Source organism: Xyrauchen texanus, chromosome 11 (genome assembly GCF_025860055.1).
Source record: "Xyrauchen texanus isolate HMW12.3.18 chromosome 11, RBS_HiC_50CHRs, whole genome shotgun sequence".
Lineage (NCBI taxonomy): Eukaryota > Metazoa > Chordata > Actinopteri > Cypriniformes > Catostomidae > Xyrauchen > Xyrauchen texanus.
In genome coordinates this window covers 45,344,997-45,359,941 of record NC_068286.1, presented here as the reverse complement: position 1 = coordinate 45,359,941, position 14,945 = coordinate 45,344,997, and the positions used below count along the sequence as shown (strand labels likewise).

Below are 14,945 nucleotides of genomic sequence, written 5' to 3'. Positions count from 1 at the left end.
GTTTAATAATTCAGCTCTGGGCTGTCAGTCACCTGTTTCACTTCAGAATGGACCAGAGGCAATAAGCACCTCTTGAATACAGTGATCCCAACATAAGAACATAACGTTAACATTCCTTCTTAGGATCTGAACAGATAGTGCTTTGATCGTAATTTAAGTGGGTTGGAGGTAATTTAACATCTCCCTCTCTCTCTTTTTCTGTATAGGTGCTGGCTAAGGTTAGATACATACTTCATATGGAGTTTCATTGGGCCTGCTACTCTCATCATCATGGTAAGTTTAACGCACACACTCACAGGGGGTTTAGAAAAACACACACACACAGACACAGGGGTTGAGATAATGGTCTGCCCAGGGCATTTTCCCAATTATGTGAAAGTCACAGTAACCCCACAAGACAGGCAGAGCACCTCCAAACACCCCACTGCTATATATAGAGTAAAAGCGTGTGTTAAAGTTTATTCTGGATTGTTAATTGTCTGTTTGAGTATTCATCAGGATTCTACAGAGCCCATAAGGGCAGGAATGTTTGTTCTGAAATTGTTTTGTTTCACAATAAGTTTTGCATTCATTCTCAAAAAGTTTGAATTCCCTCACAATAATTTTTGCATTCGCTTGCCATACGTTTTGTGTTCCTCGCAATAAGTTTTGTTCCCTCGCAATAAGTTTTGTGTTCGCTCGCAATAAGTTTTGTGTTCCTTCGCAATAAGTTTTGTGTTCGCTCGCAATAAGTTTTGTGTTCCTTCGCAATAAGTTTTGTGTTCCCTCGTAATAAGTTTTGTGTTCCTTCGCAATAAGTTTTGAGTTCCTTCGCAATAAGTTTTGTGTTCCCTCTCAATAAGTTTTGTGTTCCTTCGCAATAAGTTTTGTGTTCCTTCGCAATAAGTTTTGAGTTCCTTCGCAATAAGTTTTGTGTTCCTTCGCAATAAGTTTTGAGTTCCTTCTCAATAAGTTTTGTGTTCCTTCGCAATAAGTTTTGTGTTCCCTCTCAATAAGTTTTGTGTTCCTTCGCAATAAGTTTTGTGTTCCTTCGCAATAAGTTTTGTGTTCCCTCTCAATATGTTTTGTGTTCCTTCGCAATAAGTTTTGTGTTCCCTCTCAATAAGTTTTGTGTTCCTTCATAATACGTTTTGTGTTCCTTCAAATAAGTTTTGTGTTCCCTCTCAATAAGTTTTGTGTTCCTTCACAATAAGTTTTGAGTTCCTTCGCAATAAGTTTTGTGTTCCTTCATGCAATAAGTTTTGTGTTCCTCTCAATAAGTTTGTGTTCCTTCAATAAGTTTTGTGTTCCCTCTCAATAAGTTTTGTGTTCCTTCAAGTTTGTGTTCTTAATAAGTTTTGAGTTCGCTAAGTTTGAGTTCCTTAATAAGTTTTGTGTTCCTTCTCAATAAGTTTTGTGTTCCTCTCAATAAGTTTTGTGTTCCTTCAATAAGTTTTGTGTTCCTTCAATAAGTTTTGTGTTCCTTCACAATAAGTTTTGTGTTCCTTCGCAATAAGTTTTGTGTTCCTTCGCAATAAGTTTTGAGTTCCTTCTCAATAAGTTTTGTGTTCCTTCGCAATAAGTTTTGTGTTCCTTCGCAATAAGTTTTGTGTTCCCTCTCAATAAGTTTTGTGTTCCTTCGCAATAAGTTTTGTGTTCCTTCGCAATAAGTTTTGTGTTCCCTCTCAATATGTTTTGTGTTCCTTCGCAATAAGTTTTGTGTTCCCTCTCAATAAGTTTTGTGTTCCTTCGCAATAAGTTTTGTGTTCCTTCGAAATAAGTTTTGTGTTCCCTCTCAATAAGTTTTGTGTTCCTTCACAATAAGTTTTGTGTTCCTTCGCAATAAGTTTTGTGTTCCTTCGCAATAAGTTTTGTGTTCCTTCGCAATAAGTTTTGTGTTCCCTCTCAATAAGTTTTGTGTTCCCTCTCAATAAGTTTTGTGTTCCTTCGCAATAAGTTTTGTGTTCCCTCTCAATAAGTTTTGTGTTCCTTCGCAATAAGTTTTGTGTTCCTTCGCAATAAGTTTTGAGTTCGCTTGCTATAAGTTTTGAGTTCCTTCGCAATAAGTTTTGTGTTCCTTCGCAATAAGTTTTGTGTTCCCTCTCAATAAGTTTTGTGTTCCTTCGCAATAAGTTTTGTGTTCCTTCGCAATAAGTTTTGAGTTCGCTTGCTATAAGTTTTGAGTTCCTTCGCAATAAGTTTTGTGTTCCTTCGCTATAAGTTTTGAGTTCGCTTGTACATTCAGTTTAGAGGAACGAAACTAACTGTTATAGGAATGACAATACACATCATTAGAAATCCTTATCCACTAATCACAAAAGAAAGAATATTAATTGGTTAAAAGGTGTGGTAACTCAGTTTTATACTTGTAAACAGTTACTACATTTAATTTATAATTGATGCTATTTTGTGTTGCAGCTCAATGTTATTTTCCTGGGTATTGCGCTGTATAAGATGTTTCACCATACAGCGATTCTTAAACCTGACTCTGGTTGCCTGGACAACATCAAGTGAGAAATTTATGCTTTATTTGTGGCTATGTGTGTTTGTGTGTGATACATTGTTTTTCTCGGCTTGCACTGCTACTGTCTCTTGTCACTAATAATACACATTATTGTCCTCTATTATCTGACCGTTCCTTAGAGATGATTAAAGGAGAAGTTCTAGCGCCTGTCTAAAGATAGACGCATTTTAAGGTCTCCTTTTTATCTGTCACATTCTCCTTGATGTTTACGTTCTCACGGGACCAAACCAGTAATTATTAAATACATTTTAAAAAAGTATAAATTATATTTCCTGTGCTATTTATTCAAATGACGTCATTTTTGAAATAGCTATGGCAATAGGGACTGGCATATAAGGGTGTACTGAAGTACAGCCAGTAATATGGGGGTTTAGAAAGTGTGTAGTATGCCTCATCTATACTCATCATTCCAGTGCCAACAGTAGATGCTGAATCTAAGTTAGTTAGCATATTTCAGTAATTGATTATTCTTTTTGATGTACAGAACACAAGCTAAAGAGTCACTGTTGAAATCTGTGACCCATATGCAACATTTCTGTTGCAATACAGAAAGTATTTGAACACTTCTGTGGAGTTTGTCTTTACTTGGGGGGGGGGTCTTTACTTGGGGGTCCCAGACACCCCAAGGATGTACCTAACAGAAGAACACAGTTAAACTATTTCTTCTTAGCATGCATGCTATACAGCTTACGCTTAGTCTTCACAAGTACCAGTGTCATTCTCTAACCCTATTTCCTTAGTACTATTACTCTCTTTGTCACCAAACCAGTAACAAAAAACATTTTAGGACTGTTTTATTGAGCAGAGAGAAACAGCTGTAGTACAAGGACACAAGATGGCTAATTTAATCAATTTTATGTTGGTCTTAAGTTAAAGTTAGAAAGTCTGGCCCAGTCGGAATTGCAGCCTCAGCACAAATTTCCTGCACAGATTTAAAGCTGCGGTGCGTAGAATAGATCAGCTCCGCTTCTGTAAGCTGATTGGCTACTGATATATTCTTAGCCCCTCCCACTGTAACAATTTCCACTTTGTTAGAAGGTACATGGGATCCTAAACCATCTTGGCACTCTGACTGTTTATTTGTATATTTATTCAATTTCATAAAATTCCACTCAATGCATGTATGTAAAAAAAATATAACCATATTTCACCTTCATCATCATCAAAAGTAAACTTTTTGGTAATGAAGCCTATATTTATAATGCATATAATGGTATGAATATGCTGTATTGTCTCAGCAGTAGAAATAATTGTGATTAGGGTTGTCAATCGAATTAATTACATAAACTGCGCGTTGCTCACACAGCTGAAGTTTCACAAACTGCCCCCTGGAGTAAACAGGTGGTACTACAAGCTTGCATTTCTCAGGAATCTTCCATATCAGTACGGGCATTGCAATTAGTTGCGCTCATTTTTTTAATACGTTATTTTTAGTCAAATTAATTGCACTGAATTAACGTGTTAAATCGACAGCCCTAGTTATAATATGATATGTTTCTTATCTATTTATGGTTATAGCTTTTAAGAGTGTACTGCATTATAACACGTGATCAACACTGCATAAGTTATAATGTATTATAGGTCTCATAGATACAATATAATGTATAATGTATATGTAATTTTCATATTTTGACAAAAGATTAAAACCTACACAATATCTTCCTACAACTTATGAGTGGTCTTTTAACGCTTCAAGTCAAATGACAAATGCAATGTCTTCTTGCAAACATCTATAAGGCTTTATAAACATTTATAAGTGGTCTTTGTCTGCTTTAAATAAAGTAATAAATGCTACAGTAGGTCTTCTTTAAAACAGCCATAAGATATTATGAAGTGGTTTTAAGACACATTTGCTTTGAACATTGTTATTGTAATACTTAAACAATAAAATATATAATCAAATCAATGCTACCACTTAACATTATTTCAGATGTAAAAGAGATATCAGCATAAACTTACTTAGATTAAAATGAACATCGGCCTCAGAGGAAACACTCAAAAATGAAAAAGGCTAGGCACTGGAACTGTACATTTTGGATTTTATCTCATTCCAAATGTGTTAATAATACCCTTATAATGCATTATAAATACAGGCTTCATCATGTGTTATAATGCATCATAATCTTAAAGATTATAACAACAAATAGGTAAGTGTTATATCATATTATAACCATTGTTACTATTATTTATGAGACATATTATAAGGTTTATTATAAGGCATTATGCATACATTATAATGTGTTAATAATACCCTTATAATGTATTATAAATACAGGCTTCCTTGTGTGTTATAATGCATCATAATCTTAAATACTATTATTTATGAGACATATTATAAGGTTTATTATAAGGCATTATGCATACATTATAATGTGTTAATAATACCCTTATAATGCATTATAAATACAGGCTTCATAGTGTGTTATAATGCATCATAATCTTAAATACTATTATTTATGAGACATATTTTTAGGTTTATTATAAGGCATTATGCATACATTATAATGTGTTAATAATACCCTTATAATGCATTATAAATACAGGCTTCATCATGTGCTATAATGCATCATAATATTAAATACTATTATTTATAGACATATTTTTAGGTTTATTATAAGGTATTATGCATACATTATAATGTGTTAATAATACCCTTATAATGCATTATAAAACAGGCTTCATCATGTGTTATAATGCATCATAATCTTAAATACTATTATTTATAGACATATTTTTAGGTTTATTATAAGGTATTATGCATACATTATAATGTGTTAATAATACCCTTATAATGCATTATAAACACAGGCTTCATCATGTGTTATAATGCATCATAATCTTAAAGATTATAACAACAAATAGGTAAGTGTTATATCATATTATAACCGTTGTTACTATTATTTATGAGACATATTATAAGGTTTATTATAAGGCATTATGCACACATTATAATGTGTTAATAATACCCTTATAATGTATTATAAATACAGGCTTCCTTGTGTGTTATAATGCATCATAATCTTAAATACTATTATTTATGAGACATATTATAATGTTTATTATAAGGCATTATGCATACATTATAATGTGTTAAGAATACCCTTATAATGCATTATAAATACAGGCTTCATCATGTGTTATAATACATCATAATCTTAAATACTATTATTTATGAGACATATTATAAGGTTTATTATAAGGCATTATGCATACATTATAATGTGTTAATAATACCCTTATAATGCATTATAAATACAGGCTTCCTCGTGTGTTATAATGCATCATAATCTTAAATACTATTATTTATGAGACATATTATAAGGTTTAGTATAAGGCATTATGCATACATTATAATGTGTTAATAATACCCTTATAATGCATTATAAATACAGGCTTCCTCGTGTGTTATAATGCATCATAATCTTAAATACTATTATTTATGAGACATATTATAAGGTTTATTATAAGGCATTATGCATACATTATAATGTGTTAATAATACCCTTATAATGCATTATAAATACAGGCTTCATCATGTGTTATAATGCATCATAATATTAAATACTATTATTTATAGACATATTTTTAGGTTTATTATAAGGTATTATGCATACATTATAATGTGTTAATAATACCCTTATAATGCATTATAAACACAGGCTTCATCATGTGTTATAATGCATCATAATCTTAAATACTATTATTTATAGACATATTTTTAGGTTTATTATAAGGTATTATGCATACATTATAATGTGTTAATAATACCCTTATAATGCATTATAAACACAGGCTTCATCATGTGTTATAATGCATCATAATCTTAAAGATTATAACAACAAATAGGTAAGTGTTATATCATATTATAACCGTTGTTACTATTATTTATGAGACATATTATAAGGTTTATTATAAGGCATTATGCATACATTATAATGTGTTAATAATACCCTTATAATGTATTATAAATACAGGCTTCCTTGTGTGTTATAATGCATCATAATCTTAAATACTATTATTTATGAGACATATTATAAGGTTTATTATAAGGCATTATGCATACATTATAATGTGTTAATAATACCCTTATAATGCATTATAAATACAGGCTTCCTCGTGTGTTATAATGCATCATAATCTTAAATACTATTATTTATGAGACATATTATAAGGTTTAGTATAAGGCATTATGCATACATTATAATGTGTTAATAATACCCTTATAATGCATTATAAATACAGGCTTCCTCGTGTGTTATAATGCATCATAATCTTAAATACTATTATTTATGAGACATATTATAAGGTTTATTATAAGGCATTATGCATACATTATAATGTGTTAATAATACCCTTATAATGCATTATAAATACAGGCTTCATCATGCGTTATAATGCATCATAATATTAAATACTATTATTTATAGACATATTTTTAGGTTTATTATAAGGTATTATGCATACATTATAATGTGTTAATAATACCCTTATAATGCATTATAAAACAGGCTTCATCATGTGTTATAATGCATCATAATCTTAAATACTATTATTTATAGACATATTTTTAGGTTTATTATAAGGTATTATGCATACATTATAATGTGTTAATAATACCCTTATAATGCATTATAAACACAGGCTTCATCATGTGTTATAATGCATCATAATCTTAAATACTATTATTTATGAGACATATTTTTAGGTTTATTATAAGGTATTATGCATACATTATAATGTGTTAATAATACCCTTATAATGCATTATAAATACAGGTTTCATCATGTGTTATAATGCATCATAATATTAAATATTATTATTTATGAGACATATTATAAGGTTTATAATAAGGCATTATGCATACATTATAATGTGTTAATAATACCCTTATAATGCATTATAAACACAGGCTTCATCATGTGTTATAATGCATCATAATCTTAAATACTATTATTTATGAGACATATTTTTAGGTTTATTATAAGGTATTATGCATACATTATAATGTGTTAATAATACCCTTATAATGCATTATAAATACAGGTTTCATCATGTGTTATAATGCATCATAATATTAAATATTATTATTTATGAGACATATTATAAGGTTTATAATAAGGCATTATGCATACATTATAATGTGTTAATAATACCCTTATAATGCATTATAAATACAGGCTTCATCGTGTGTTATAATGCATCATAATCTTAAATACTATTATTTATGAGACATATTTTTAGGTTTATTATAAGGTATTTATGCATACATTATAATGTGTTAATAATACCCTTATAATGCATTATAAATACAGGCTTCATCATGTGTTATAATGCATCATAATATTAAATACTATTATTTATGAGACATATAATAAGGTTTATTATAGGGTATTATGCATACATTATAATGTGTTAATAATACCCTTATAATGCATTATAAATACAGGCTTCATCATGTGTTATAATGCATCATAATCTTACAAATTATAACCACAAATAGGTAAGTGTTATATCATATTATAACCATTGTTACTATTATTTATGAGACATATTATAAGGTTTATTATAAGGCATTATGCATACATTATAATGTGTTAATAATACCCTTATAATGCATTATAAATACAGGCTTCATAGAAAGTGTTAGCAAATTGTTCATTGTATTTGTGTTTTCCATCTCTTGAGTTTGTTTTGTTTCATTTATAATGTTTATGAATCATTCATCAGCCTCATCTGTCTTTTCCTTTGTTTTTTCTTTTCCATCCTTTTTTCTGTTTTACATTCCAGCGTTCTGTTGAAACATGGCTTGTTATGGATAGTCACTGGTAAGGGTCTCTAGCCAATCAGAGTGACAGTTCTCGGAATCCTGCATTCTGATTGGACTGTTTAACCGTGTAGTTCCTCCACTGTTTGATTGACTCTTAATGTTAAGTTGATTTCAGTGATTGGTCAATTCTCCAACGTGGTTCTTTAAAATCAAAATGTAATTATAAATCTTCATGAGTGTGTTTTGTCTGTCTGTATCAGTCCCAAGTTGGTTCACAATCAATATTTCTGTCTGTCTGTATGTCTGTCTGTCTGTGTGTTTATCTGTCTGTCAGTCTTTCCATCTTGATTTGCCATTGTTTATTGATTATTATTGTCTCTGATGGAAACAATAATACTTATTTAATGTCTCTCTGTATTTATCATCCTCCCAAGAGTCTTTCCCCCTGTCTGTATGTATGTCTCTCTCTCTCTCTCGCTCTCTCTCTCTATCTAATGATCTTTAGTGCCAAACATTAGCCTGTCAAATTAGCACAATTTAAAGTATAAATGGATTTCAGGTTTTGCGTGTGTGTGTGTGTGACCCTAAAGAGTAAATAACATTACTAAATGGGTGTGAGACTTATTGCTTAGTACAGACTAGTAGACATTTTGGCTGGAGCCAGCGTGACATTTGACTGCGGTACAATAATGTCCTTTATAGACAGTTTATATTCTGATCTTATTAATGTTGAACTGAAGAAACAGATACTGGCCAATAAAAAGGCAGTATATTACGTAATATACTTGGATAATACAAAGTGGCTGAGGTCAGCAGTGTACCGCAAATCTTTGGGGGTTCACCCACGAACCATGAGACGGGACCCGCCCACAACTAGTGAAGTTAAGTAAAGTCATTTTTTTTATCAGGGTTAAATAGCATAAATTGTGGAGACAATATAATCAAGACTAGCTACTACAAACACCCCCAATATTTACAACTTATTTATACAAAGGTATGTAGAAGAAGCCTCCACGGCTTCAATTCAACCCCCCCAATTATCAAACCAAATCTACACCCTTGGTTGTGTGTGAAGAAGAGAGAGAAAAAGAATGACATACCTTTGGCATAGTAATGCACTGTTTCACTCTCTCTCTCTCTCTCTCTCTCTCTCTCTCTCTCTCTCTCTCTCTCTCTCTCTCTCTCTCTCTCTCTCTCTCTCTCTCTGTCTCTCTCTCTCTCTCTCTCTCTCTCTCTCTCTCTCTCTCTCTCTGTCTCTCTCTCTCTCTCTCTCAGGTCATGGGTTATAGGTGCCATAGCTCTGCTGTGTCTTCTGGGTTTGACCTGGGCGTTTGGGCTGATGTACATCAATGAGAGTACCGTCATCATGGCCTACCTCTTCACCAGCTTCAATTCTCTGCAGGGAATGTTCATCTTCATATTTCACTGCATCCTGCAGAAGAAGGTGACACCCACACACACACATAAACATAGAAAGTCACATATATTGGAGAGTAGATGAGATGCAGGGTATATCTCAGTCACAATAAGGTTTTGAGTGAAATGTCCAATTACACAAATGCTTGTTTAAACTAGCAGTTTTTTTATGTTGCTTTCAAACACCTACTGCAAAACTCTCTTAAAGGGATAGTTCACTGGAAAAATGAAAATCCTCATCATTTACTCACCCTCATGCCATCCCAGATGTGTTTGACTTTCTTTCTTCTGCAGAACACAAATGAAGCTCTGTTGGTCCTCACAATGCAAGGGAATATTAAAGTACACCAGACATCTCTGGTGGTTTAATCCATGTCTTCTGAAGTGAGATAGGTGTGGGTGAGAAACAGATCAATATTTAAGGCCCTTTTTCCTATAAATTCTCCACCCTGCTCTGTCCATCTCCACTTTAGTAGGGGTTCAGTATATCGCATATCACCCCTACTGGACAGGGAGGAGAATTTATGGTCAAAACTGACTTAAATATTGGACTGTTTCTCACCCACACCTATCAAATAGTGTCTGAAGATATGGATTTAACAATTGAAGTCTTATTGTGGTTTTTGGAGCTTGGCACACATTCACTTGAGCTGAAATATTCTTCATTTGTGTTCTGGTGAAGAAAGAAAGTCATACACATCTGGGATGGCATGAGGGTGAGTAAATGATGAGAGAATTTTCATTATTGTGTGAACTGTCCCTTTAAATTAGAATATATATATTTTTATTTATAGAGCCTACGCTCTAAACTAAAATTCTAATTCCATCATATTTTTGCAATAGTATATTCAGGCAAGGGTCAACATTATAACACAAGTATATTTTAACCAAAACGCTGTTTCATAATTATTTACATAATTATACTATTTACATTAAGTGCTTATTAAAGGCTATACGTTGCTTTTTAATAGAAGGTTCCGTTGTGACAACTTACCCCTTGCATTTATAGCATGGCATGTTGTCACACTATAAGGGGTAAGTTGTCACAATGTAACCTTATACAGCCAGTTATAAGGGGCTTTTCCACAGCACGGTACAACTCGACTCAACTTGACTCTGCTCGCTTGTTTTGGGGTTTTCCTCTGTGGATAGTACCTGGTACCTGGTACTTTTTTAGTACCACCTCGGTCGAGGTTCCAAGTGAGCCGAGCCGATACTAAATGTGACGTCAAAATCCTGCAGATCACTGATTGGTCAGAGAGAATCGTCATTACCGGCATCACTGGATTTCCGACACGCGACATCAACCCGCTAGTTTTAAATTTAGCAACAGCGATAGCAGTATCATTTGTTCACGCGACTTTTGAATTGTGAAAAAAAGAAATGTCTGTGTGCAAAACCACGCCGTGGTCAATAAACGAGGTGCAGACGTTCCTCTCGTTAGTGATGAGCAAAACGAAAAAGTCTCTCAGGAAGTGTCTCAGCTGCTGGCCGCACACGGCTACCACCGGACCTACCAACAGTTTAGGGAAAACTTAAGTGACTACAGAACCATCAAGGAAAAGTGGAAGTGTTTCGACCAAATGGCGCTATCTAAACCGGCGAGCAATGGGAGGGAGAGTGCGCTGGACTCAGCCACGATGGAGGATGGTACGTTTTGTTACGTTAACTCCAAACTCTGCTTGAAAGCTTCACTTTATTTAGTTGAGCAGCTACTGGAAGCTTCTAAAACAACCAGCCCAATTAAACTGTTACACTTGTGTAAAATCCCCATGCAACAACTGCTTTATGCAGCACAATGAGCTAGTAGCTAACAGCTAGCGGTCGTGTTATTGTTTTGTGTCGCATTTAAGATGATGTCATGGCCATTAAGGCGGTGCAACTATGATGATCAGCATATAATCACACCCACGTTGATGCGGCACTAAACTGCAGTGGAAATGCAAGCTCAGAAAAGTAAAGCGAGTCGAGGCGAGTCGAACCGTAACGTGCCGTGGGAAAGTGCCAATAGACTACATGTACTGGGGTTAAATGACGCTATGTTTGTTGCCAAGATTTTAAGATTTCCAAGATTGACTTTAAGAAGTAAACCCACCCTGAGAAATATTCACTTGAGTATAAATAGTGTGGCCCCAGTCTCCGCTGTATAATCCAGACAGCTGCAGTATCGCAATCATGTGCGCACACACACACACACACACACACACACACACACACACACACACACACACACACACACACACACACACACACACACACATTTAGGTTCAGTTGACCTCTTTCCTGGGCATTTTTACAGAGGGTTTACTGGCCTCTTATTAGTAACAAGCTCATTAATCAACCCTTCTGTCACATGCATGCTCAATTAGAGACCCTTAGCTCATCAGATTTATTTAGCTCATGATAGATTTGAAACCTTTTAATTATCTGATGGCCGACCAGTGGATTGCTTCCAGAGTCATTTAGCATGAAAGTGCTCATATCCACATTAAACCAGTGCAGTTTAGACTTGGAAGCAAACCATTATTGATTAGGGAAAAACAATATGTGCATGTGTGAAAATTCCCATGCACCGATGGACAGAATTATTGGGCCGTACTGTACTGGGCTATTTGATTATGTATTCCATTGCCCAACCTTAAAGCTGAAATGTCAATGTATCTTGTTTCTTTTACATTAAATAGAAGTGCATGCAGGCAACTTCTAAGCACAAAGTGAATGATTTGATCTATTTTGAACTTATATATTGGACTATCTAATGGATCTTCATGCATTATGTATTCCCTCGAAAGCCCACAAAAGACTGTTTTTTTACATGAGGGATTGATCTTGGTTTATTTGGGCATTGTGGAGCCAGCAGTGATATAAATCTTAATCTGTAAGTCCTGTTTGATTGCGGTCTTTACAGAGAAGTTAGGTTTGTAGCCATACATAGAGACGGAGAATAAAAGCGTTGGATTTTATTTGGCCGATTTTAGAGAGCTTTCTTTCAACAGCTGCAAAAACAATAACAAATCTTCCATGTTAACAACATTAAAAAGCAATTACAGCTGTATTATTGCTGATACGACTGGGAGTTTGCACTGATATTTGGTCATCACTGTTATTATGTCTAGGTTTTTGCATGGAGTAATACAACAGTCTCTGTTGCTTGCAAATGGAGTGAGGGTGGAAGGGGAAAGGTTGTGTTGTTTGAAGCATTAGGAAGGTCGTCCAGCAAGCTAACGATTGAAGTCTGAGAAATTATACGAGAGTTTAATTGGGTTTCTGTCGTCCACAAAAACGTTTTCTTTGCTGTTCACAAACTTACACACACACTTTACACACTGAGAATGTACCAATAAAACTAGAGCACACATACACACACATACACACACACACACACACAAACACAAACATTTGTACATATGTTCACTTGTCCCCTGAAAACAAATCACCTTTGTTTACCCGTGTGTGTGTGTGTGTGTGTGTGTGTGTGTGTGTGTGTGTGTGTGTGTGTGTCTCTGAGTGTAGGTGCGTAAGGAATACGGCCGGTGTCTCCGAACACACTGCTGCAGTGGAAAGAGTGTGGAATCAACCATCTCCACTTCAACAAAGACTAGCACAGCCCGCACACCTGGACGCTATTCCACCAATTCACAGGTAACACAAACATGCACACACACACACACCCAGGATCTATCTGTCTGTCTGTCTGTCTGTCTATCTATCAATCATCTGTCTGTCTGTCTATCTATCTATCAATCATCTATCTGTCTGTCTGTCTGTCTGTCTGTCTATCTATCAATCATCTGTCTGTCTGTGTGTCTGTCCTTCTTTCTGTCTGTCTGTCTGTCTGTCCTTCTATCCATCTATCTGTCTGTCCACCTGTCTGTCCTTCTATCTATCTATCTGTCCTTCTTTCTTTCTATCCATCTAAATGTCTGTCCACCTGTCTGTCTGTCTGTCCTTCTATCCATCTATCTGTCTGTCCACCTGTCTGTCCTTCTATCTATCTATCTATCTATCTATCTATCTATCTATCTATCTATCTATCTGTCTATCTAGTCTTTCTCTCCTTTATATCTATCATATTTGTCTGTCTATCTGTCTGTACTTCTTTCTAGCTATCTGTCTGTCATCAACTATATGTCTGTCTGTCTGTCTATCTATCTATCTGTCCTTCTTTCTGTCTGTCTGTCCTTCTTTCTTTCTATCCATCTTTCTGTCTGTCCACCTGTCTGTCTGTCTGTCCTTCTATCTATCTATCTATCTATCTATCTATCTATCTATCTATCTATCTATCTATCTATCTATCTATCTATCTATCTATCTATCTATCTGTCTGTCCTTCTGTGTGTCTGTCCATCCGTCTGTCTGTCTGTCTGTCTATCTGTCTGTCCTTCTTTCTATCTATCTATCTGTCTGTCTGTCTGTCTGTCTGTCTGTCTGTCCTTCTTTCTATCTATCTGTCTGTCATCAACTCTATGTCTGTGTCTGTCTGTCTGTCTATCTATCTATCTGTCTGTCTGTCTGTCTGTCTGTCTGTCTTTCTTTCTGTCTGTCTGTCCTTCTTTCTATCTATCTGTCTGTCATCAACTATATGTCTCTGTCTGTCTGTCTGTCTGTCTGTCTGTAAGGCAAGGCAAGGCAAGTTTATTATTTCTATAGCACATTTCATACACAATGGTAATTCAAAGTGCTTTACATAGAAGAGATTAAAATAAGAATAAAAAAATAAGAATAATTGAAACGGTTTAGAATATAAAATAAAATAAAATCCAGTACAAACAGTCGGACACACAGTGGCACAGTGCTCATTCAGTAAATGCACAGCTAAACAGATGTGTTTTGAGTCTGGATTTGAATGTGACTAATGTAGAAGCACATCTGATCTCTTCTGGAAGCTGGTTCCAGCTGCGGCTGGCATAATAGCTAAAAGCAGACTCTCCTTGCTTAGAGTGAACCCTTGGTATTTCTAGCTGATGTGATCCTAATGATCTGAGTGATCTGTTGGGTTTATATTCAGTGAGCATATCTGCAATATATTGAGGTCCTAGCCCATTGAGTGATTTATATACCAGTAATAATACTTTAAAATCAATCCTAAATGTGACTGGGAGCCAGTGTAAAGACCTGAGGACTGGTGTGATATGTTCATATTTTCTGGTTCTGCTCAGAATCCTGGCAGCAGCGTTCTGTATGAGCTGCAACTGTCTTATGGTATTTTTGGGAAGGCCAGTGAGGAGTCCATTACAATAATCCACCCTGCTGGTGATG

At 34.6% G+C, this 14,945-nt stretch overlaps 1 protein-coding gene across 1 annotated transcript in view; it reads left to right on the top strand.

Annotated features, from left to right (window-relative positions):
- The window catches only part of LOC127652091 (adhesion G protein-coupled receptor L3-like), a 156,878-nt gene that overhangs the window by 128,787 nt on the left and 13,146 nt on the right, over nt 1-14,945 (top strand). Inside the window, exons 17-20 of the mRNA XM_052138153.1 lie at nt 207-273; nt 2,398-2,489; nt 9,546-9,714; nt 13,200-13,328. Coding sequence (XP_051994113.1) covers nt 207-273; nt 2,398-2,489; nt 9,546-9,714; nt 13,200-13,328 — 457 coding nt within the window. The remainder of the gene's footprint in view (nt 1-206; nt 274-2,397; nt 2,490-9,545; nt 9,715-13,199; nt 13,329-14,945) is intronic.